This window comes from Sceloporus occidentalis, unplaced genomic scaffold, assembly GCF_023333645.1.
Source record: "Sceloporus occidentalis isolate IW3139 unplaced genomic scaffold, rSceOcc1.0.p SCAF_6, whole genome shotgun sequence".
Taxonomy (NCBI): Eukaryota; Metazoa; Chordata; class Lepidosauria; order Squamata; family Phrynosomatidae; genus Sceloporus; species Sceloporus occidentalis.
In genome coordinates this window covers 28,035,001-28,057,263 of record NW_028316986.1, presented here as the reverse complement: position 1 = coordinate 28,057,263, position 22,263 = coordinate 28,035,001, and the positions used below count along the sequence as shown (strand labels likewise).

General features: G+C 39.7%; 1 protein-coding gene across 5 annotated transcripts in view; it reads left to right on the top strand.

Moving 5' to 3' along the window:
- The window catches only part of PLEKHH2 (pleckstrin homology, MyTH4 and FERM domain containing H2), a 101,680-nt gene extending 84,880 nt beyond the window's left edge, over nt 1–16,800 (top strand). For 4 of the 5 annotated variants that reach the window (XM_089529177.1, XM_089529178.1, XM_089529174.1 and 1 more), the window contains 9 exons: nt 617–772; nt 884–898; nt 1,707–1,804; nt 3,446–3,587; nt 6,921–7,066; nt 11,624–11,753; nt 11,992–12,096; nt 12,482–12,619; nt 13,072–16,800. In XM_089529177.1, coding sequence (XP_089385303.1) covers nt 617–772; nt 884–898; nt 1,707–1,804; nt 3,446–3,587; nt 6,921–7,066; nt 11,624–11,753; nt 11,992–12,096; nt 12,482–12,619; nt 13,072–13,257 — 1,116 coding nt within the window. In that variant the 3' untranslated portion in view covers nt 13,258–16,800. The remainder of the gene's footprint in view (nt 1–616; nt 773–883; nt 899–1,706; nt 1,805–3,445; nt 3,588–6,920; nt 7,067–11,623; nt 11,754–11,991; nt 12,097–12,481; nt 12,620–13,071) is intronic. The other variant, XM_089529176.1, reaches the window with a different exon arrangement.
- The last annotated feature ends 5,463 nt before the right edge of the window (nt 16,801–22,263 follow it).

Sequence of the window (22,263 nt, the reverse complement as noted above, 5' to 3'; positions counted from 1 at the left end):
CATCAAGGCTTATCTAAAAATAGGCATTTGTGCCTAGCTTCTTTACTTATCAGTTTAGCTAAGTTATGATATAGCCTAGAGATTCGAATACTTTGATTTCCCCTGTCATGATTCCAGCTTAAAGCACCTGGACTATTTTGATGTTTTCAACAACAAAAGCACAATTTTAAAAATATTTTAAACTAAGGTTTTGGAGAACTTTGGGAAAAGGAAACCAGGATAACGTCCCAACCACTGCCCAAACAGTACTAAACAGATCCTGTTCAAGACAGAGCTTGCCATAAAACCCACAGAAATAGATCCAGTGAAGCCAGATGCTAGAGGAGTAAATTTGGTACCCATTTATAAACAATTGACATTTTTGCATAGAATAAATAATCATATTTTCTCCCAAAAAACCCAATAACACCCAACCTTGTTTGGATCTAGGAATGTCTGTCCATTCTTGCAATGTGTCTTTTGCTCATAGAAAGATATCTTATGTGAATGAAAGAGTTCCTTTGAATTTGGGTCTGTGTACACTACTATTTTCAACACAAAGGTTACTTCTTAAAAAGTCCATGCTCAAATTTTGAGAGAGTTCATTTCATATCATTTTTCATTTCTTTGACTGTAGGTCGTTGGGTTTGATGCATCTACCACAGTGGAAGAATTTCTGAACACACTTAATCAGGATACAGGAATGAGGAAACCAACAGAATCAGGTTTTGCTTTATTTACAGATGATCCCTCAGGCAGAGATGTAGAACACTGTCTTCAAGGAAATATCAAGGTAACCGGGCCCTTTAATGAACTGTCAAAAACTATCTTGTTTTATTTCTACAGGTGTATATTCCAGAATAACATTTTTTTTTCTTTATTTAAATGCTTTCTTTGTTGCAAGGAGAGGCTGGGGCAGGTAAGACAGTTTAAAGGTCACTAAAAATAAAATTTGAAATACACTCGGCCCCCGGGTTACGAAATTAATTCGTTCCGCCGCCATTTTCGTAACCCGGAAGGCTTCGTAAGCCGAAAAAGCCATAGGCGCTAATGGGGAAAAGCCGCGATTTGGTGCGAAATAGCGCCGAAAAGCACCAAAACTTTATTCGTAACCCGGAAATATTTTTTATTATTATTTTTTTTCGTAACCCGGAAATTTCGTATCGCGGCGCATTCGTATCCCGGGGTAAGAGTGTAGATGTATGTGAAGGTTTTCAGTGACTAGTGTAATATTTTTGGCAGAATTTGGATAAAGCTGTGATCAGTTACTTTGAAAAAAATAACTACAGTGTCTTGGTTTTTGCTGTCTTTGTGGCACTTGATGGCAGTAATATGACAGTTTCTCATGATTTCAAACATAATTGCTAAATGGAAGTGGGAAAGTTCCACCCTAGCAACCCTTCCTCATAGAAAGACACAGTAGCAATATCCACATTTTCTGTGTGACAGCACAAATTCACAAGGCCTGGCCTTCCATTACATAGGCTACAATAATCTTTCATGCAGAATATTTATATTTAGTTGCATGATTATGTTATAGCTCTTCATTTATTTCAGTGAAATTTTCAGGCAAATATTCCTAGACTGCATCCTAATTGCCTATTAGGCTATTTAGTAGTAAGTAAACTTTAGTAGTAAGTTTATTGCTATTAAATCAGTTCTAGTGCAGATTTCCTTTTTGCATATTTTTGGAATAAATATATTCTACCTCATGATTTTCTTTGTAGATCTGTGACATTATTTCTAGATGGGAACAAGCCTCTAAAGAACAACATCCTGGGAAATGTGAAGGGACAAGAACTGTAAAGCTTACTTACAAGAACAGGTATATAATAATAAATTAAGCTGATGCCTCTGGCAATGTTATTCTTTAAGGCAGATGTATAGGTTAATTACAATCAATGATCAGAACACTGTACAGCCAATGATTAGAACTACCAGGCAACATGGGAATTAATAATAATTAAGAAAATAATAGATCAGTGGTGTAGATCTAAGAACATAACAGAGTGCTTTCCCCTCACAATTAAGTAATCACAGTAACAATAGCAAGTACATTTCTATACCGTTTATCAGTGAACTAGCACTACTTAAGCAGTTTGCAATGTGTAAGCCAATTGCCCCCAACAGGCTTCGCTACTCATTTTACCCACCTACAAAAGTATTAACAATACATCTGAATTTAGGGAGATAGGTAGACTTAATTCTTGGTATTTTTCTTTTGAGAAATTAACCATTGGACTTAAGCTGATAATGTAAGCATGTCCCATTTTAACCATCAAAACAGAAATAACTCATGGTGGTTCCATACTGCGGCCTCATAGCACAACCAGCCAAAAGGCATTGTGCAATTATTTTCTCTTCCCTCCTTAACGTATCTTTTGTGGAAAAATAGAAGACAGATTAAGGGGCAAAACAGATGGGCAGGAAGGAGCGGCCAAAAGCCGCTCCCAGCCCAATCGCCCCAGGGTCACAGTGAACATACGCCATGCCCCCGTGGGCACCCGCTGCCGTGCTCCTAAATGGACTGCAGCAAGAAGTGGAAAATAGCCGCTTGTTTTTGGACCTCTTTAGGCAGCCCTGGCACAACCCCAGGGCGGCTTCCGGGGGCATTCATCATCTAAGCCCCATGCCCATGGAGCAGCCAGAAGCCGCTCCCATCTGCCCGTCTGTTTCAGACCTAAGTTTAACAATTACATCCAGTAAAATTCCATGACTGAGGAAACATCCTTGGTATATCAGATATCCAGAAAACTGGCATTATTCTGTTTTTAAATGCTGTAAGCTTTTTAAAAAAATCATTTTCAAATTTCCTTCCCTGTGTTTTTTTCCCTGCTGAGAGCTGCTTTTGAAATGTTGAAGTCATTGAGATTTAAATAGTCGGCATGACTTCTGATTTGGCTTTTAGCCACCCCATCATGAAACTATGCAATGATGGTAGCAAAAGAAAGTACTAGAAAAGAATAGATGATTGCCATTTTCAGCTTTAAGCATTCCCTTGTTTGGTCATCTCCTTCTCCCTCTGCCAATTAGTGCTAATCAAGTATGATGTAGTTCCATAAAGAAGCAGATATAAATTGGTTCCCCTATCTTTTTTATTCTCCTGCTCTGCAAATCTTGACACTGAGAACTGGAAATTCATATCTGTGTGTCAGTCTTACTTCTTATTTTTGTTTATTTTCCTGGACCACCACATTTTTCTCATAGCCAGTACATTTTTACATATACTGATGTTTAGTATCAAGTATTAAAGAAGATTTTGCTTTGTTTGCATTGGATACTCTTTCTAAAAATGCTTATTTCATCCTGCTCATATTTCTTCAGTTAGCATCATTTGCCACTGGGAAATCAGTTAAAAATTATAGGACTTCAATTATTAGTGCTGAAATAGCACATTTCCATATCTGTACTAGAACTGCCTTTTTACAAATATCTTTTACAAGTGTGTACTCTTTTTATTTTGTAGGCTTTATTTTTCAGTGCAAATTCGTGGAGAGACTGAAAGAGAAAAGATGCTATTAATGTATCAAACAAATGATCAAATTGTAAATGGTCTTTTCCCTGTAAACAAAGATCTAGCACTAGAACTGTCAGCGCTTTTGGCACAGGTAATTAGTTTTTATAATTTTCTTCCATACCTGTGTTTGTTTAGCAAACATTTTATTCAAAACTAACATTATACACATATGAAATGACACAACCAGGTCAAGTGAGCCTTACATATGTGAGTAAACAAAACATTTTGAGTCTTCTGGAGACCACCTGAAAGCTTCTTTCAAAATGCATCCCAGTAGGGCTTTTTTCCTTCTTCTTCTTCTTTCTTTTCTTTCTGTTTTGCTCTTCACACATGCTCAGCCCAATTCATGAGGCAACTGTTAACCTTGTCTGTTGTATGTAAGTACCATAGGATCATCTAGAGCAGAATCCGACTCTTCCCCAGGTCAACTGTTATTGTACTTTTAACTGCAGACACACTGCCCTTTTCACCATCGTGCCAGTGCCAGTGCTGGAGTGTGTGGGGGAGAACACTCCCATCTAGACCCAAAAAGCAGGGGTTGAGCTGGACTGGCATAAAAATACAGTGGTACAGGGTGTGGTACGGGGTGTGTGTCTGGAATGTATCCCCCGTATAAGGGAAATTCCATGTATGCTGGAGCCCCATTAAAGACAATGGGGCTTGTGCCTGAAGTGGCACACGGCACCATGCAGTGCGCACCATTTCTTTTTCAGGCACATGGCACCACTTCTTCCAGCACAGCTTCTAGCGTATGCTGGAAGCCGCATAAGGCGTACCCACGTATGACGCAAGCGCACTGTACAGTGCGCCCTTTTTTTACACAGGGGATTCTGTTCCGGACCCCCCGCATAAAAGAAATAGTGCGTATGCTCGCAGCGGTGTGGTGCAGCGGCAGTGTGCACATGCCATGGCCATGTGCACCACTGCTTCTTCCGGCTCATGGCACCACTGCTTTCAGCATATGCTGGAAGCAGTGTATAATGTGCCCGCATATTACACAGAGACACTGTACTTCGTATAACAGAGCTTCTTTCGTGATGGGTTTTGTTAACTGAGGTATGCCTGTACTACTTTTGTGACATGAAACATTAGATCGGTCTGTTATAGTGGCAAGTTATTGTCCTGGTCCAGCAATCACACACACTCCCCATTGGCCTTCATGCTCCCACTCCAGAAAAAACAATTGAATTTGGTTTTAAAAAACACATTTGGGTTGAACCAGTTATACAATGTTTAAGGCCTCTGGTCTGTTTTAGACCAAAATTGCCTCCACATCCTTCAGAAAGTACAGATGAGGGATGTCTTCCCACCTTCTTGGGCGCATGGGGCAATTATACCATGTTTAAGGGTATCTGGTCTGTTTTGGACCAAAATTGCCCCCACATCCCTCAGAAAGTACAGGTGAGGGAACTCTTCCCACCCTAGTCTATTACAAGACCTCTCTAGACCCAAAATGCCTGAGATTATTCTGTCTCTTCAAAAACGTGTGCAGTAGGCTAGGCCAAGAATATGGGACTGTCCCAAGCTCACTCACTGAATTTCATGGCTGAATTGTATTTAAATCCAAATCATCCAAGTCAAAGTTCAGCATTCTGTCATCCTGCAATTGTTCTTACTCAGCTATCTTTTATTAAACAGGAATCGTATGTAGCTTATTTGTTCATTATAGACATGATATATCTAAAAATATGGTAAAACTAATAAAAGTTAATAACATTGTAGAAATGGAAGTCCACTCACACAATAGAACTTTCTCCCCCTCAGTTCCTCCCTACACTTGTCCCTCCCCAGACCTGTTCCAGAGGGTCCCTCCAACTTTTCAGTGATTTTGAGAGCAGATCCAGATCGGCAGCCTCATCCAAGGATTTAATTATTCCTACTGCACTCCTGATGCACATTGCTATTGGCATGGGAGGAAGACACAGTTCCTAAATTGCAGTCATAGAAGGGCTAATTGTAAATACTGTGAGAGCAAATAACTAAACCCCCTGTGACGGTGTTTGATCCAGATTACCCTCTCTCCCTCCCCAGTGGCTTTTGCTAAAAGGAAATTTGTATCTGTTAATGGCAAATGTTATTACCAGTGTACTGTGTCCAGTTCTGGGCACCACAGTTCAGAAAGAATGTTGACAAGCTGGAGTGCATCCAAAGGAGGGTGACTAAAATGGTAAAAGTTCTGGAAACCATGCCCTATGAGGAGCGATTTAGGGAGCTGTGTATGTCTAGGCTGGAGAAGAGAAGGTTAAGAGGTGATGTGATAGGCCTGTTTAACTATTTCAAGGGATGTCATATTGAGGATGGAACAAGCTTGTTTTCTGCTGCTCTAGAGAATAGGACCTGGAACAGTGGATGCAAGCTATAGGAAAAGAGATTCGACTTCAACATTAGGAGGAACTTTCTGACAGTAAGAGCTGTTTGACAGTGGAACACACTCCCTCGGAGTGTGGTGGAGTTTCCTTCTTTAAACAGAGTCTGGATGCCTATCTGTCGGGGGTGCTATGATTGTGAGTTCCTGCATGGAAGGAGGTTGGATGGCCCTTGTGGTCTCTTTCAGCTCTATGATTGTATGTGTAGTCTGACACACGGTTTCCCTGACAGAATTCCCTGTTATACCTCACTCACCGTCTGTGTGTGTGTGTGTGTGTGAGAGAGAGAGAGAGAGAGAGAACAGTTTCCTCTTTCTTTAGATAGTCAGTACTATCATGAAACTCCCATTCAGGTGGTTGGGAAAATGCCATTAGCCTAATCCAAGATAAGGCAGAAAAGAATTAAAGGAGATGAATATTTAGTGTTCACACATTGCTTCATGGTCATAGGACAGTTATTGTTGCTAAGTATCTCTATACAGTTAACAAATTTTGTTCAATAAGGTAGTGACACTTGACTTTTTCCTTCTTTGGGAAAATATGTGGTGTTTCGGTCACATCAGATTAAAAAACATTACTTTTCCAGCTATAAATGCCGAATTCCTCAGTCTTCATGGTTACTGGCCAAGTGGTGGGGGTTTCTGGAAGCTGTAGTCTAAAAAGTAACTGTCTTAATCTTGCCTTCCTTTTTCATAATTACAATACTTCTTCTATGGCCACTACCTGGAGATGTGATATTGAGTTTATAATCCATTTAAAGTCAGTACAAAATTATTATCATTTATAGCAAATACATTTAAAGCGAAATGATAGGTACTATATATATGTATTAGATAGTAATACAAAATATTTTTAAATGTGCACATTTAATGTGGATACTGCATCAAAACATAATCTGTGAAAAATGAAATAACTCACTGATTCTTGACTTGATTTACCAGGATATTTATATTTACTGAATAAATATTTTTCAGTGGAAAGATTCTTCAAAATTAATACAAGTTGTCTGAACTGATATTTCTGTAACAATCTTTTCACTTTCTTTACCTTTCCACTAGGTGGAGATTGGGGACTTCGAAAGACCTTTTTCAACTCCAGCAGGGCAAATAAGTTCCCAGTCTAAATCAAATCAGACTGTAAAACAAGTTATAGAGAAGTTTTACCCGAAAAGATATAGAGATGGCTGTTCAGAAGAACAATTAAGGTATGTTTACTAATTTACTTTAAAAAGGAAGGAACTAATAATGTTATATAGAAATTTCAGTCACTATTGATTATTAGACTATTTACATATAGAAAAAAGACTTGCTGGATGTATTCTTTTTAAATTTATTTTTAATTTATTTTACTGTTTTAATTAATGTAAACAAACCTGAGGTCTCTGGATTAAAACATGTTAGTAAAAGAATAATAAAAACAAATAAAACATTAATGTAAAAATAATGCTCTTGTTATGTCTAAATGTAATAGTTATAACTATACTAGGCCTGCACAACATATGCCCAGGGGCTGCATGCGGCCCACCAAACGATTTCCAGCAGCCAGCAAGGAGGAGGCCCAACTTTCTGTGGGATATGTGGTACCTTCCTGCTAATGGCCAACTAACTTAAAACAATGAAAACAGATAAACATCAAGCCAATCAGAGATAGGGGGATGAACAGTTTGAGCATTATCTGTGATAATCCGTTTCCATGGCAGACCAGGTGTCGGAAGAGATCCATCTTGACAGCCCTTTTAAAACTGTCAAGATTGGTAATATTTTGAATCTCTTCCAACAGGCCATTCCATAATTTGGGAGCAGCTGATGAGAAGGCCCTCTGGGTAACCACCATCAACCTGGTCTTTATGGGTTGAAGAAGGTTTTTCCCAGAGGACCTAAGTGTGCAGGGCGGATTGTATGGAAGGAGGCGATCCCACAAATAGGTTGGACCCAAGCCATGTAGGGCTTTAAAGGTCATAACCAACACCTTGTACTGTGCCTGGAAACTAATAGGCAGCCAGTGGAGAGATTATAAGATGGGAGTAATGTGGTCACCTCTACCTATCCTGGTGACCACTCTGGCTGCCATATTTTGGACTAACTGGAGTTTCTAGAGTAGGCACAAGGGTAGCTCCGTGTAGAGTGCATTACAGAAATCAAGTCATGAGGTTACCAGCACATGCACTACTTTTTCTAGGTCCTTCTGTTCCAGGAAAAGACGCAGCTGGCGTATCACCTGAAGCTGATAGCAAGCACTCCTGACTGTCGCATTTATCTGATCTTACATCTGAAGAGACAAGTCTAGGAGTACTCCCAGACTGTGAACACAGTCCTTTAAGGGGCATGTGATCCCATCTAGGACTGGTTGATATATCCTTATACCTGAGTTAGTAGGCCCGACAATGAGTACCTCTGTCTTATCTGGATTCAGTTTCAGGCATTTAAACTAGGCAGGCATTTTAAAAACCCTTGTAAAAAAAACCCCATTGTTTTCAGAGGTCTTTTATTTTAAAAACTGATACTGTGATATTTGCAGCATTTTAATCACTCTTATTTTAAAAAAAAATCCCTAGTAAATTATATGAATACTATTTTTTTTCCTCCTTTCCGATCAAAATTCCCAGGTTGTGGATAGTGTCTAGATTCTTTGCAACCACTCATATCTGCTGTAGACACTTAATAACTAGGTAACGATCAACCCTAACCAATTAACACTTGGAAGATATTTTGAAAACTTCAATTTCAAACATGATTCTGGAGTATAATAATCTTTTTACTGGCAAGAAGTGTAATACGTCCCTTAAACTACATGTTGTAAACAATAAGAAAAGCCTTAAAGGTGTATTAAAACTTGTACCACTCAGCAATGTAATTTTTAAACATTAATGTGATTTCATAATAAGTAAAAATCTTAATTAATAAGGGCAATTAACTGATATTAATTTAAATTTCCCTTTTCTTATAATATGGTTTAGTTGCAAAATAGTTTAATCATTAATTATACTTTTACTTGGAAAGTGAGCCACTGAAAACCTATCTGCAGCCTGAAGAACGTTCACCTATTTGAATTTTGACTCTCACCTACTTTCAAGTTGTGCAGGTCTGAACTATACAGTGGAAGAATGCAGAGGACTATGGAGTTTATCAGACAAGAGGAATTGGAAGTATAATCTGATGGCAATCTGAATGCAATCATGGGGTTTAATGTTATTGCGTGATAAACCACTATACACAAATTCGGGCAATGGGAAGTCAGTCTGAACGCAATCATGTGGTTTCACGTTATTGCGTGATAGACTGCCACATGCAAATTTGGGCAATGGCGTGCTATTTTCGGACAATGAGGAGCCAGTTCAAATGCCATACGTATTCACGTAATTGTGCAAAACTAGCGACTTTAAGTGAATGCATTTTGGCCCCACTTTCTTTTCATTCGAATTTAAGAGAAATTCCTCCTGTTTGATAAACTCCTATGTGTCTCATCCTCATTTCCCTGTCACATAGCCCTATTGCCCAGTATAGAATCATAGAATCGTAGAGTTGGAAGAGACCACTAGAGCCATCCAGTCCAACCCCCTGCCATGCAGGAAATCCAATTCAAAGCATCCCTGACAGATGGCCATCCAGCCTCTGTTTAAAGACCTCCAAGGAAGGAGACTCTATCACCCTCCGAGGGAGTGCATTCCACTGTCGAACAGCCCTTACTGTCAGGAAGTTCCTCCTAATGTTGAGGTGGAATCTCTTTTCCTGTAGCTTGCATCCATTGTTCCGGGTCCTGTTCTCTGGAGCAGCAGAAAACAAGCTTGCTCCCTCTTCAATATGACATCCTTTCAAATATTTAAACAGGGCTATCATATCACCTCTTAACCTTCTTTTCTCCAGGCTAAACATCCCCAGCTCCCTAAGTCGTTCCTCATAGGGCATGGTTTCCAGACCCTTCACCATTTTTGTCGCCCTCCTTTGGACACGCTCCAGTTTCTCAATGTCCTTTCTGAATTGTGGCGCCCAGAACTGGACACAATATTCTAGGTGGGGCCTGACCAAAGCAGAATACAGTGGCACTATTACTTCTCTTGATCTAGACACTATACTTCTATTGATGCAGCCTAAAATAGCATTGGCCTTTTTAGCTGCCGCATCACACTGTTCACTCATGTTCAACTTGTGGTCTACTTGGACTCCTAGATCCCTTTCACACGTAGTTTCATTCAGCCAGGTGTCACCCATCCTATATCTGTGCATTTTATTTTTCCGCCCTAAGTGCAATACCTTACATTTCTCTGTGTTGAATTTCATTTTGTTAGCTTTGGCCCAGCTTTCTAGTCTATTCAGGTCATTTTGAATCTTGATCCTGTCCTCTGGGGTATTAGCTATTCCCCCTAATTTGGTGTCATCTGCAAATTTGATAAGTATGCTCCCAATTCTGTCATCCAGGTCATTGATAAAGATGTTGAATAGCACTGGGCCCAGGACAGAGCCCTGTGGGACCCCACTGGTCACTTTTCTCCAGGATGAAAAGGAGCCATTGTTGAGCACCCTTTGGGTTCGGCCGGTCAACCAATTACAGATCCATTTAACAGTTTCTTTGTCTAGCCCACATTTTACAAGCTTGTTTGCAAGAATGTCATGGGAAACCTTGTCAAAGGCCTTACTGAAATCAAGATATACTATATCCACAGCATTCCCTTCATCTACCAAGCTAGTAATTTTATCAAAGAAAGAGATTAGGTTTGTCTGGCATGACTTGTTTCTCTGAAACCCATGTTGACTTTTTGTGATTATGGCATTGCCTTCTAGATGTTCACAGACTCTCTGTTTAATGATCTGCTCCAGAATCTTTCCTGGTATTGATGTCAGACTAACTGGACGATAATTGTTGGGATCCTCTTCTTTCCCCTTTTTGAAGATGGGGACAACGTTTGCCCTTCGCCAGTCTGCTGGGATCTCTCCTGTTCTCCAGGAGTTTTCAAATATGATTGCCAATGGCTCCAATATTACATTTGCCAGTTCTTTTAATACCCTTGGATGGAGTTCATCTGGTCCCGGAGACTTAAATTCATTTAGATTAATAAGGTGTTCCTCTACTATCTCTTTACTTATTCTGTGCTGAAATTCCCCTATTCTGTCCTCTGCTCCATTATCCTCAAGTTGAGCACCCTTTGCCTTTTCTGAGAAGACTGAGGCAAAGAAGGTGTTGAGTAATTCTGCCTTTTCTCTGTCTTCTGTTAGCATTTTGCCATCTTCTCCATGCAGTGACCCTACCGTTTCCTTCTTCTTCCTTTTGCTGCGGACATATCCAAAAAAGCCCTTTTTATTGTTCTTAACCTCTCTAGCAAGCCTGAGTTCATTCTGCGCTTTAGCTTTTCTGACTTTACCCCTACACATGCCTGCTATTTCTTTTGAATTCCTTTTTCGTGATTTCCCCCTTTTTCCATTTCTTATACATGTTCCGTTTCAAACTTAGCTCAGTTTGCAAAATGTTTTTACCACTTCAGCATTCTCTAGCAAAACAAAAATCTAAATGTCAAAGAAACATAATACGGTATCAGTGTACTTATGGCAGACATGGTGTTTGGGAAAACAGTGACAAGAGAAGAGTGCTAATTTACTGTAGCTTTTTTTTATTATTCCATTTCCTAATTATAATTTGTAAACCGAACTTGGGGGGGAGAGAGAGGGGGGGTTGATTTTGATGCTTATCAGATATTGTTGTTTGTGTTGATTTAACTGTCTGGATTATTCCCTGACCCTACTCATGTCTTTCTGCTTCATGTCAATAGACAGCTTTGCCAGCGACTGTCAACAAAATGGATGGCTCTCCGTGGCCACAGTGCTGCAGACTGTGTGCGCATTTATCTTGCTGTTGCTCGAAAATGGCCTTTCTTTGGTGCCAAATTGTTTGAAGCAAAAGTAAGAATTCTCAATGTTCTTTTTGTTTTTGTTTGTTCAAATAACAATACAAACAGCATTGATTCCACAAAACTGATTTATCATTAGTTTTTATAGAACTCTAGACTATAGAACTTGTAGACTATAGAACTCCTCACATTATGGCAAATAAGTGTCTTGTTTTAATTACTAAATAGAATAGTTCTTTATTTTATATCCAGTTTCATATATGCTACTAACTTGTATAACTTCTTTCTAGCCTCTGACAGTATCAATTTTGGAGATAGTTGATAATTTGGAGAGCACTTTGATATGGCTTGCTGTTTATGAAGATGGCATACACCTCCTAGAATACTCTTCTATGGTAAGGGGGAAATAGTTTGCTGTGTAAAGAAAGGGGTGAAAGAATTCTGTGAGCCATATTAGAGGTTAAGTCTCCCTTGTCTGGAATTCTGAAGTCTGAAATATTCCAGTATGTAAAATTGTCTGCATGGATGGCTGAGATAGTGACACTTTTGCTTTCTGAAGGTTCAGTATACACAAACTTTGTTTCATGGACAAAATTATTTAAAAGATTGTGTCTTAAATGTGTATAAAATTACCTTCAGGCTATGTGTATAAGTTATAAGGTATATATGAAACATAAATGATTTTCATATTTTGACTTGGGTCAAGCATGTGGTAAGTTTATTTTTTATTATTATTATTTTTTTGCTTTCATGGACATTCCTTTTCTTCTGTCTTTTAAGAGATTAATAGCAACCTGTTTATACAAGAACCTGATGACATTTGGAGGTTATCAAGATGACTTCATGCTGGTGGTTAATAATGTCCACACACAAGAAAAGCCAACTGAAAAGCTTTTGTTTACTATGGCCAAACCAAAGGTTAGTACGTTAACGACAACATTTTTAATAATATTTTCTGTGATCATGTATATATACAGGATTTATCAGGTAGTGATTCAAGCATCCTGTATCTGTTAATTTTTGTACGAAAGCGGATTGTGCACAGTATGAATGTATAAAAGTTATTCAAAAATTATCTTTACAGCTTCAATTCTACATATGTATCACACATGTTTAGGTTAGCACTCTTACCTGTGATATAATACCAGAATGATGCTTGTCCCAGCTTGAAAGCAAAACAGTGTCACAACAGTACAAAAAATCCTAGTATAACACAACTGTACTCAGTGGAAGTTACTTCCAGTGAAGTATCCCTAGGATTAGACTCTCAGATTTCTGTAGGAAATACCTGTCCTGTAGAAAATCGCTGACTGTTAACATATGCAGATGATCTTCTCTAACTTCTAGCAACATCCTGTTTTTTGTTCCAGATCCTTGAGATTACTCTGCTGATTGCCAGTTACATTAACAATTGCCATCCACAAAAGGGATCTGCCCACCACCTGTCTGCTTCAGTATCACCATCTCCACAGGCTGGAAGTCAAAAAAGTAAAGATACCAAATGTAACCCAGTTTTGCTGAAGAACAGACCAACCAAAGGACCTACTTTGTTATGAAAAGATCTGTGAAAATGCTTACCTGTGACAATGTTTGCTGTTTTATGTTATCAGATGGCTACACTGAGAAGAAGAACAATGCTTTGGATACAAATAAGAATTCAAATACACTATCTCTTTCCCTGCTTCCCTTGTGATCCTTGTCAGTGTCCCTTAACTTATCCTTGAAATCAAAACTTCTCAGAAAATATTTGACTAGGGGCCAGAGCAGATGGGCAAGAAAAAAACAACTCGATCGTTGGGTTTTGAAAGCAAGTCGAAATCCTGCCATCCACAAGGTGGGCTGTGCTGCACAGTTATTTTTTTTATCACCTCCCCATCATACATGTGCACTATTGCACAAACACACTGCCTGTGGCCCAATTACCTCCTCCTTCCTGCCCAGAGGCCATTCTGTTGGATGCCCACCCATATGATTGGCTGCACAGTCACACATGCAGTGCATTGGTGCACCAGTGTGCCCAGTGATATATTCAAAGCATAATCATGGAGCTTCCCCTATACATGCTCCCTTCACCCCATGCCCCCCCCCCCCCCGGTTGGACTGTCTGGTTTGTGTATGTTGCAATTACATCCATTGCACTATTGGCATTTGCATTTTGCTTTGCTGCAGTCCTGTACTAGGGCTAGGCTGTTTATATGCTGGTGCGATGATGCATATTTTCTTCTTTGATCCCAGCTTCTTTTTGTTCCAATTTTTAGCCCCCAAGCATGGCTTTGTTTCACTTTCCATCCATTTTCGCCTCGTGCATTGTCTAAACACCTTTAAGGAGTTAGAAGCCGCTGTATTTGGCCAGTGTGGACTAGCCCTAAGTTGTTAATTGTGAAAGAAGTCAGATAACATACTGTAATACTTGCTTTTGTATTTGGGGAACAATATTATTGTAATCAAAGCATTCCACAAAGCATCTCTTCATTTTTCTTGTTTTTGATGTGGCAGTTCTAGAACTTCTATACATAGTGATCAGTTTCAGGAAGAGAATAAGGTTTTCTGTTTGTTGGTTAGTATCCATGGTAGCTTGTTGAATCCAAATAACGTATATCATATTTATCTATCCTAGTGAACAATGGAGAAGTCACAGACTCTCCTTATTATCAGTTTGCTTCTTTACATGTTATCTTATGAGAACACTAATACATGGAGGAGTAGCCTCCAGGCTCCTCCTCATCATCCCCAGCAAGTTACCAGGTACTGAGATATCAGGTGGTGACTTTTCAGCCCTTTTGACTCACAGCTACATTAATGTGAAATGCCTTAAAGAAAATTACACTTAGGCCCTGTGCAGAATGGCCTTAAAGGCAGGCTTGGGGGTAAGGTCTCGGAGTTGTGTCCACATGACACATGCCCCAACTCTGCCCCAGGGCAGCCTGATGCTGCGCGGCGCACTGCTCTACACACCGCATGGCATCACAGTGGCTATTACACCCTTTGTAGAGCGCAAAAAGGAGCTGCCGCGGCCCCAATCTGTCTGTAAAAGGGACAGCCCCTAAGTGTTTCAGTGCCTGGTAAAACCTTAGGTTTTCATTTTCACATTCTTTAATAGAATCTCTTCTTCTATATTTTCTACCAGCTCTCTTTACCTTATAAGTCTAGTCTTTTAGATTGTACTCTTAAAGGGGCAGCCTTTTATTTATTTGTGCAGAACCTGCTCAATGTATGTGTTGTAAAACATTAATATTTTGTTTGCGGTGATGCCAGATGTTTAAGGTACTATACACATAGGAGTTATTACTTGATGCTGCACACATCAAGTACTGGATTGATCATGCATGTGAGTGTTCCCACTCTGAACCTTTCTCTGCCAGTGGAAAGTCATAGCCATTAAAGTTGTAACAACCTTTCCAGCAAGCAGCAGAATTTATACAACACACCTTCCACCCTGCCCTGCAATGGCATGCATGTAACAGAAAACAAAAATCATGTGTAAAAAATACATCCAATATTTCAATCCATTTATGCTCAAGCTACATTTTGCAGTATATTCACAAAATTCTCCTGGACTTGCTGTTCTTTAAGGTGCTACTAGACGCTTCAGTGTCTTTGCGGCAACAAACTAATAGCTACTACCCTAGAGAATTTTCACAAAATTTTGCACCAATCATGTTTGCTGCTTGTCTCATTGTAGACTAATTGTGGTACACAAATACAGTTTATAGAGTGGAATAATGTGATTTCAGTAATGGTACAGATTTAACTTATTCTTTCAAAGTTGTATCACACATGACCTAAATCACAACCCTCACCCTCACCCTGTAAAAGAGATCTGCATGTATAATTATTATTACTATGTTTACATCCTACCTTTTGCCCACCTCGGGACTCAAGGCAGGTTACAAAAATTGGAAGTGTTAACATATAAGTTTATAAAAATGTACAAAAAGTTTTTTAAAAACTATCCACAGAATTAAAGACATCTTAAAAGCATTATGTTACAAAGCAAGAACTAAGAACAGTACAGCACACTATTAAATGCCCTTTCCCCATAAGTAAATAGTGTCCAAAGTTCTGTCAAAAAAAGTCTTCACTTGCCGCCAGAAGGACACCATGGAAGGAGCTGTCTAGCCTCTCTTCAAAGGGAGGGCCAGAGCCTAACTATAACCATGGAGAAGGCCTTCTCTCACATTGCAGCCTGAGGGTGGAAGAACAGAGAGGAAGGCCTCCTCAGAAGATCTCAAAGCCAAAGCAGGCTTATATGAGAGAATATGTTCTTTCCTACAAGCAGGACCACAGCCATATAAATAGACTGTATGTTTTACCACACGGTGGATTATGCTAATCTAGCATATGAAAAACAAACAGGTCTATGTATACTAGATGCCCATTACTAATGAATACATCTAGATATCCATCTGCATGTCTATCCCTACTGCAGCATGTATAGAATCGTAGAGTTGGAAGAGAGGACAAGGGCCATCCAGTCCAACCCCATTTTGCTATGCAGGAACTCTCAATCAAAGCTTCCCTGACAGATGGCCATCCAGCCTCTCTTTAAAGACCTCTGGGAAAGGAGACTCCACTACACTCCGAGGAAGAGTATTCCACTGTCAAACAGCCCTTACAGTCAGGAAGTTCCTCCTAATGTTGAGGCAGAATCTCTTTTCCTGTAGCTTGTATCCATTGCTCCGGGTCCTAGTTTCTGGAGCAGCAGAAAACAAGCTAGCTCCCTCCTCAATATGATATCCCTTCAAATTCACATCCACATCAACATACTGTTGCAGCTCTAGGGATAAAAAATTTTTCCCTGTAACTGAATCTGTACTGTGAGACCTGCATCAGCGATGGGTGCAGGAGAGTCTTAATGTAAATTCTAAATTATATGATTCCTACTTTGTATAATCCATAATTGTTGAATCATTGAAAGAAAAATGTGGTTTTTGACTAAAACTAGTGCTTCCATAAAAAGAAACTGTTCTTCAAACAAAATAATTTTAGAACATTAATTTATATGTAGAGCATTTGTATTTATTTTGTGGATATTTACCAAATTTTTGTACAATGTATTTTTATATGACCATTTTAACAAATAAATGTATTGTCAAAGATATCTGTAGTGTTATTGTAAAATCCACTAACTTTAAAAATCTTCAGCTTCATAATATTACTTATTCACTTTATCCCACACTCCGCTGTCTAGTATAAATTGTTATCTCTATATACGATACCATGGGTTTTCAAATGTGAACATTAAAGTAAGGTACAGCAAAATCATTGCAGAAATATATTTGAATCAAATAGGTATAGTAATCCTCTGTACATTCACCTGAGAGTAAACACCATTGACTCGATAGGACTGACCTCTGAGAAGGCATGTATATAAGATTGCACTGTACAACTCTATTAAGAGTTGGTGGTTGTTAACTGCTGTTGAGTTTGACGTATGACAACCTATGAATGAGAGGCCTCCAAGTCACCTTGTCAAGTGCCCTGCTCAGATCTTGCAGGCTGTGGGTTCCTTGACTGAGTCCATCCATCTGAAATGTGGTCTTTCTTTTTTCCGGCTGCCTCATTGAGCATTATTGCCTTTTCTAGTGAGTCATGTGTTATAATACTGTATGACCAAAGTAGGACAGTCTCAGTTTAGTCATCTTGGCTTCTAGAAATAGTTCAGGTTTGATTTGTCTTTTTAGCAGTCAATCCACTTTCTTCATTGTCCAGCTTTCACAAACATAAGTAGGAATGGGATATATGATCAAATCAACTCCTAATTTTATTATTCAGTGATATATCTTTACACTTGAAGATCTTGTCTAGTTCCTTCATAGCTGCCCTTACAAGTCCTAGAGATAGTTCTAGAGATAGTTCATTTGTTTATTCCAGAATGCAGCCACACAGAAAACTATGTAAAGACATAACTCAGAACATTAAAGTGAGGATAGCCCAACCCACTGTATTCCTCATCACCATTTGTGGATGTGCAAGCTGGACAGTGAAGAAAGCTGACAGAAAAAAAATTTAACTCATTTGAGATGTACTGGAGAAGAGTGCTGAGGATACCATGGACAGCCAAGAGTACAAACAGATGGGTCCTTGAACAGATCAACCGTGAAACCTCCTGGAATCCAAGATGACCAAATTAAGGCTGTCATACTTTGGCCACATCATGAGGAAAAATGAATCATTAGGTAAGGCAATGATGCTAGGAAAGACAAAGAGCAGGAGAAAGAGAGCAAGACAGCATGCCAAATGGATAGACTCAGTCAGGGAGGATATGGGCCTGGACCTGAGCAGAGCCTGGACCTTGCAGGACCTAAGCAGAGAGGTTGAGGACAGAAGGTCTTGGAGATGTCTCATCCACAGGATTCCCATGAGTCAAAGTCAACTTCAAGGACAGTTTACAACAAAGGCCCGGTACACATGGATGGCGAAACACTGCTCTTCTTTGCTGCACAGCTGTACAGCAGGAGCTGCATGATGCTGCACAGATGCGCACTAAAAAGGAGCCTCTCTAGGGAGCTCTTTTTTGGCGGCATCATAAAGGCTACAATGCAGCCTTATGATGTTGCTTCTGCTGAGAGGCATCCATACACGGCAGGATAGGAATGCGCACCTGTGATGCCACTAGGGTTGGGACGCCCAGCCCTATTGAGTCCTAATATCCCTGCAATGTGCCCATCTATACCAGGCCAAAGATGAGGAACAGCAGCTGCTTCCAGGTTTAAGGGGTATCACCTCTGTAGCTCCTGGTAATATTTTTAACTGAAACAAAAATATCAAACTTACAATAAATTAGAAGAATTTGGAATATATTACTAAAACTATCTGCCTAGCTGCATTCCTTACATTGCTTGCCAATGAAAGTCTTAACAGAACAACAGCAGCAACAACAAAATGGAAAACATGTATTCACAGTAGAAGAATAAAAGGAAACAAAGTCCTACATGCTGATGGTCCAAAAACTTTATTATCCTTAAAAGCCCAATGTGTTTCGGCCTAGTCACCAATTGGTCCTCTTCAGGGGCTATTATAAAATAAATAAAAGTACATTTATTATAGCTGTGGCATTGGAACAACACATAAACCACCTCTAAAATCATAATGCCTTGAAAAGCAAATAGTATCTATTATCCATATTATCTTATGCATACCTATTATCAGAAATTTCTGGAATTGCAGTCTGCACTCTCAAAGTGGTCATTCTTGAGTATTAGAAGGAAAGGACTAGGACTACCCATGGATACATATTTATGGATTGTTTGAAGTAGCATCATCAAAGAGAACCAATAGGTACATATATGATGCTACCTGTCCACAAGGTTATGAATGAAATTCTAAACAATGTTACATTGATGAGCCATCTTAAATACCTGATAGCCCTACCAAAAGAAAAAGCACCCCCCAAACCAAAACCAACCTACCTTCTATTTAGCAAAGTGGACCCTTTCACACATTAAGACTGTAGAGGAGATTCAACAGGGGGAAGAGGGGGGATTATTATTATTATTATTAACCTTTATTTATGAAGCGCTGTAAATTTACACAGCGCTGTACATGCAATCTTTTTAGTTAGACGGATCCCTGCCCTCGGGCTTACAATCTAAAAAGACATCACACAGAAGGAGAAGGGAGTGGTGGAGGGAAAGGGTAAGAGGTCCAGCAGTTCCTCTCTACCTCCAAGGCCTGGACCAAGGCAGATGGACTGGAGGGAGGGCTTGGCTTCATAATGGATGGTTAATCATTTTCCAGAGAAAATACATACTCTCAAGTAGGAGAATGCATATACAGTGCATAGCAATACAGGAAATGGTTTGATAAACAGGCACCAAAAGAACATCAAGTAGTAAGCGACAATTATGCAATGCCTGGGAAGGCTTCTCTGAACAGGATGGTTTTCAACTCCGTTTTGAAGCTGGTTAAAGAAGTGATGGCTCTTGCTTGTGGGGGAAGAAGGTTCCAGGAGTGAGGGGCAGCAAGTGAAAAGGGCGAATCCGGGATGGGGCAGAGGAACTCCTGGGCTGGGACAGCAGATCTATGTGGAGTTGTTGTTAACCATCCTCAAGTCATAGCAACCCTGTGGATAAGACATCTCCAGCTCACTTGTCCTCCGCTGCTTTGCTCAGGTTTGGCACATTCAGGCCCATAGCTTCCCTGATTTGAGTCCATCCATCTGGCATGGAATCTTCCTTTCTTTTTACTGCGTTGTATGTGTTCAATAGGTTATAGTGACCTAAAGGGACCCTATCATGGAATTTTCTTGGCATGTTTCTGCAGAGGGGGCTTGCCATTGCCTTTCCTTGAGGCTGAGAGAGTGTGACTTGCCCAAGGTCACCCAGTGGGTTTCCATGGCTGAGCATGGAACTGAACCCTGTTCTCCAGAGTCGCAGTCCAATGCTCAAACCACTATGCCATACTGGTTCAAGGCAACCCTATCACATTGAGTCCAGCCATCTGGCACAGGACCTTTCTCTTTTTCTGCTATGTGTGTGTGTATGTTGTATGCATTCAAGTCATTTCCGACTTATGACGACCCAAAGGTTAACATATCATCGGGTTTTATTGGCAAGTCTTCTTTGGAGGTGGCTTCCCATTGCCTTCCTCTGAGGCTTAGAGAGTGTGACTTGCCCACGGTAACCCAGTGGGTTTCCATGTGTGGAATAGAAACCCTGGTCTCCAGAGTTGCAGTCCAACACAAACCACTATGCCATGCAGGCTCAAGGCAACCCACACTATGCCTATCCGAGAAGCTATCACACTGAATCCAGCCATCTGGCACAGGGTTGTTCTCTCTTTCTGCTATGTGTGTGTGTATGTTGTGTGCATTCAAGTCATTTCCAACTTATGACAAAAAGGTGAACATATCACAGGACTTTCTTGGTAAGTCTTCAGAGGGCCATTGCCATCCTCTGAGGGTGAGAGTATGGTTTGCCCAAGGTCACCCAGTGGGTTTCCATGGCTGAGCATGGAACTGAACCTTGGTCTCCAGAATCACAGTACATTACTCAAGCCACTACGCCATGCTGGCTCAAGGCGACTCTATCACAGGGTTTTCTAGGCAAGTTTCTTCAGAGGTGCGTTGCCATTGCCATCCACTGAGGTTGAGAGTGTGTGACTTGCCCAAGATCACTCGGTGGGTTTCCATGACCAAGCGAGGAATTGAAGCCTGGTCCCTAGAGCCATAGTCTAATACCCAAACTACACCACCCCACCACCTTTTTCAGCATTATTGTCTTTTTGAATGAGTCACACCGTCTCATGATGTGTCCAAAGTATGACAGCCTCAATTTGATCATTTTGGCTTCTAGGGGGGATTTCAGGCTTGATCTGTTCAAGGAGCCATTTGTTTGTCTTCTTGGTCATCCACGGTATCCTCAGCACTTATCTCCAGCACCACATCTCCAAAGAATTGATTTTCCTCTCTTGCTTTTCCATATCTCCCTCTTCATTTCCCCCCATATATTTTTATTAAATATTTATCAATCATACATAAAAAGAACAATACATCAAAATAAAAGACTGCATTGTTGTACTAACTACGACTTTATATACAGTGGACCCTTGTTATACGTTGGGGTTTGGTTACAAAATCCCCCGTGTATAACAAAATCTGTATGCTCAAGTCCCATTAAATATAATCACGTAGGAAAATGGTATCCCTTATAAAAAATGGAAAATCAAGGTTTGATATTTGAAATTTATACTTTTTTTGAACATTTTCAAACCGTGTATGCTTGAATCTGTGTATAAAAAATCTGTGTATAAGAAGGGCTGACTGTACTGTGTAGATGTTTTTAACAGTTTTGGATTTTACTGAGATTTTTAATGTTTTGTCTGTGAGCCGCCTTGGGTTGCTCCAGGGAGAAAGGTGGCACACAAATGAAATGAAATGAAATGAAATGAAAGTATATGAAATAACTAAGGCAGATGAAAGATAATCCTTCAGTGCTTCATCATATAAATATATAAAATTAACAACATTACCATAAAACAAAGTAAGAATTGAGGGGGGGGGGGATTATGTAGTAATGTAAATCCATCTGTTATTGTCTCACTGTCCCTCTCTCAAACCCATACACAGCGATGATAGGGAAATACAGTAGCTTGGACGGGTCTAACTTTAGTGCTCAGTTGCAGGATGTTTTTAAAGCATGGGCCGGGGTGTTGTATTGTTGTAAAAAGTATTTTTAACATTTTAAAATCATTTAAATTGTTTTTTATTCTTTTAACATGTAACTTGTTTTAATATTAATATTAATATTAATAATTTTTATTTATATTTCCCACCTTTCCATGCAGATCGAGGCAGGATTACATCAATAAAATAGTAAAATACACTTATAAAAGTGCAGATAATAAAACACTAACAATATATTTATAGATTAAATCATCATCTGAACAACCAGAAACATCCAAAAACTTATTGTTCTAACCAGAGTAGAGCGTTTTATCTTAAAATCTCCTATAAGAGGTCAGGTGGATAACCCCGCCGGAAGAGATCCGTCTTAAAAGCCTTCTTAAAGACATCTAAGGTAGTAATAAGACAGATCTCTTCCAATAAGCTATTCCATAGT